General features: G+C 41.7%; 2 protein-coding genes across 2 annotated transcripts in view; one reads left to right on the top strand and one right to left on the bottom strand.

The window, feature by feature from the left end:
• The window catches only part of LOC101847485 (nephrocystin-1), a gene marked incomplete in the record, with an annotated part of 63,485 nt that extends 62,362 nt beyond the window's left edge, over nucleotides 1-1,123 (bottom strand). The window contains 1 exon segment of the mRNA XM_035969214.1: nucleotides 955-1,123. Within this exon segment, the coding sequence (XP_035825107.1) occupies nucleotides 955-1,026 (72 nt within the window).
• A 92-nt stretch (nucleotides 1,124-1,215) lies between these two features.
• LOC101864380 (protein FAM177A1) overlaps nucleotides 1,216-2,157 on the top strand; it is an 11,939-nt gene continuing 10,997 nt past the window's right edge. Inside the window, exon 1 of the mRNA XM_005096323.2 lies at nucleotides 1,216-1,291. Within this exon, the coding sequence (XP_005096380.1) occupies nucleotides 1,265-1,291 (27 nt within the window). The 5' untranslated portion in view covers nucleotides 1,216-1,264. The remainder of the gene's footprint in view (nucleotides 1,292-2,157) is intronic.

Here is a 2,157-nt window from a genome sequence, read left to right as displayed (position 1 = left end):
GAGAAAGAGAGAGACAGAGACAGAGGGAGAAAGAGAGGGGGGAGAGAGAGAGGGGGAGAAAGAGAGACGGAGAGAGAGAGAGAGAGAGAGAGAGAGAGAGAGAGAGAGAGAGAGAGAGAGAGAGAGAGAGAGAGGCAAAGGGGGGAAGAGAGAGAGAGAGGGGGGGGAAGAGAGAGACAGAGAGAGAGAGAGAGAAAGACAGGGGGGTGCATGTGTGAGTGTGTGTGTGTGTGTGTGCGTATATGTGTGTGTGCGTGTGTTTGTGTGCATGTCCAAATAAGGCAATAAGGGTGTTCGTATCTGGTTATATGTCCAGTCTAGCAACTGAGAATGAAAAATTCAATCTTTACCACAAAAATTAATTGAATGCTTTCAGATTTCAGGAAAATCAAGTTGCATTCTACACATTTTGAAATCAAGAGGGGAGGGGGGGGGGTGCAGATAGAGATCTTCAGCAAAGAGTCCATGGCCATGACATATTTATAAAGTACATTGCTCAGGCAGTTTGCAGAACTAAGGCCGAGCTCCTAGCCCAAGGTTTTTAAGCATCCTTATGATGTTTATGCTTTACTTTAGAAGGCAGGCTTGTCAAATACCACTACAGCACAGAAAGGCCATTGTTAAAAACAAGTGCTTTCTCTACACATTGATGAGGAGCAAGGTTTGCAATTAAATTACAAAAAAACTGTCTTTATTATACGCTTTCGGCATCCTTTATAATATAATAATTAATTCATTGGATCTCGAGGACGAGCTAGAATGTAGATCTAGATTCTAGATCCAGATCTAGTATTTAGATCTAGATCTAGATCTAGATATCTAGATCTAGATCTAGATCTAGATATCTAGAATCTAGTGTAAACTTGTTTAAACACGACTTGTCGGGCAGTCGTCTGATGAATGTTACATTGCAATCTATGCTCAATGCCATGCAACAAAATAAGCTATACCTACCCGTTTCTTGAGAATGTCTCCTTCTTTCTGAGCCTTGCCAAGAGGCCCGGGTTCTTTACTCCAAGGCGCCATCGTAAATTATTGTGTACAATAAGTTATCCCTGTTTCCTCCAAGATTACAACCGTGACGCCATTTGAAAATAATCCGGGCACTTCGTTGGTATCTATGAGCTATTGATGACTTTGTTCACGAAAGAGGTTAACTAGCAGTATTTAATCTAATTTTATCTCAACGAAGAGCATGCTAAAATTTTACTGCAATAACTGCCATCTATCGACTCAATGAAATTTAATTGGTGATGTAAACAACATGGCGGACTCTGCAATTCATGGATCAGTACGTTTAGTACATCAAAAATATAATTTCATGTTTTGTTTTCCGAATGATGAGTTGTTTTAGCCTGTCAATTCTATCGTTTTGTTAACATTTATTAGTTTTAAGGGTATATTTTGACGTGATTTGCCCTAAACTTTATAATACTAAAATAGCATTCACTGCTGTTGTTGGGGCCTAACCTAAGGCAGGTAAGGGTGCATACTACTGAGTACTAGAATCTAGATCTAGATCTAGATTGTAGATCTAGATCTAGATCTAGATTTCTAGATCTAGAATCTAGATCTAGTACTGTTCCCGAACACTGCACTGTTATGGATGCGTATGCTTCCCCAGCACTGGATTGTTATGGACGCGTACGGTAGATTCTACGCTTCAATAACACTGCACTGATACTGATAATTTTAGGGACGCATGCTCACGCTGCCACAGTTCTACGGAATTATTGGCCCGTATTTATGACGTTGACGTCACAGTAGTAGTATTAATAGTATCAAAGATTCTGTACTACCAAGATGTTTCAATTGCCTTATCTATCTCGCGTCCGGGCGTGACCTTGTCTTAGCGCGTGACAGCCCGTGATACGAGCGTAAAAACAAACTTTCCAGAGCTCTTCAGTTGAAGTTGAAAGTGTGCAATTACGTCTGCAGACAGAGAGAGAAAGAGAGGGGGGTGGGGGTGGGGAAGGTGAAAGAGAGAGAGAGAGAGAGAGAAGGGGGGTAGAAAGAGAAAGACAGAGAGAGAGGGGAGATGGAGAAAAAGAAAGAGAGAGAATGGGGGTAGACAGAGAGAGAAGGTGTGGGGTAGAAAGAGGGAGAGAAAGACAGAGAGAGAGGGGGGATCAAAAGAAAGAGGGAGAGAGAGAGATA

This window comes from Aplysia californica, unplaced genomic scaffold (assembly GCF_000002075.1).
Source record: "Aplysia californica isolate F4 #8 unplaced genomic scaffold, AplCal3.0 scaffold00126, whole genome shotgun sequence".
Lineage (NCBI taxonomy): Eukaryota > Metazoa > Mollusca > Gastropoda > Aplysiida > Aplysiidae > Aplysia > Aplysia californica.
Note: the sequence above shows the minus strand (reverse complement) of the source record. Positions and strands in the feature narration are given on the sequence as shown.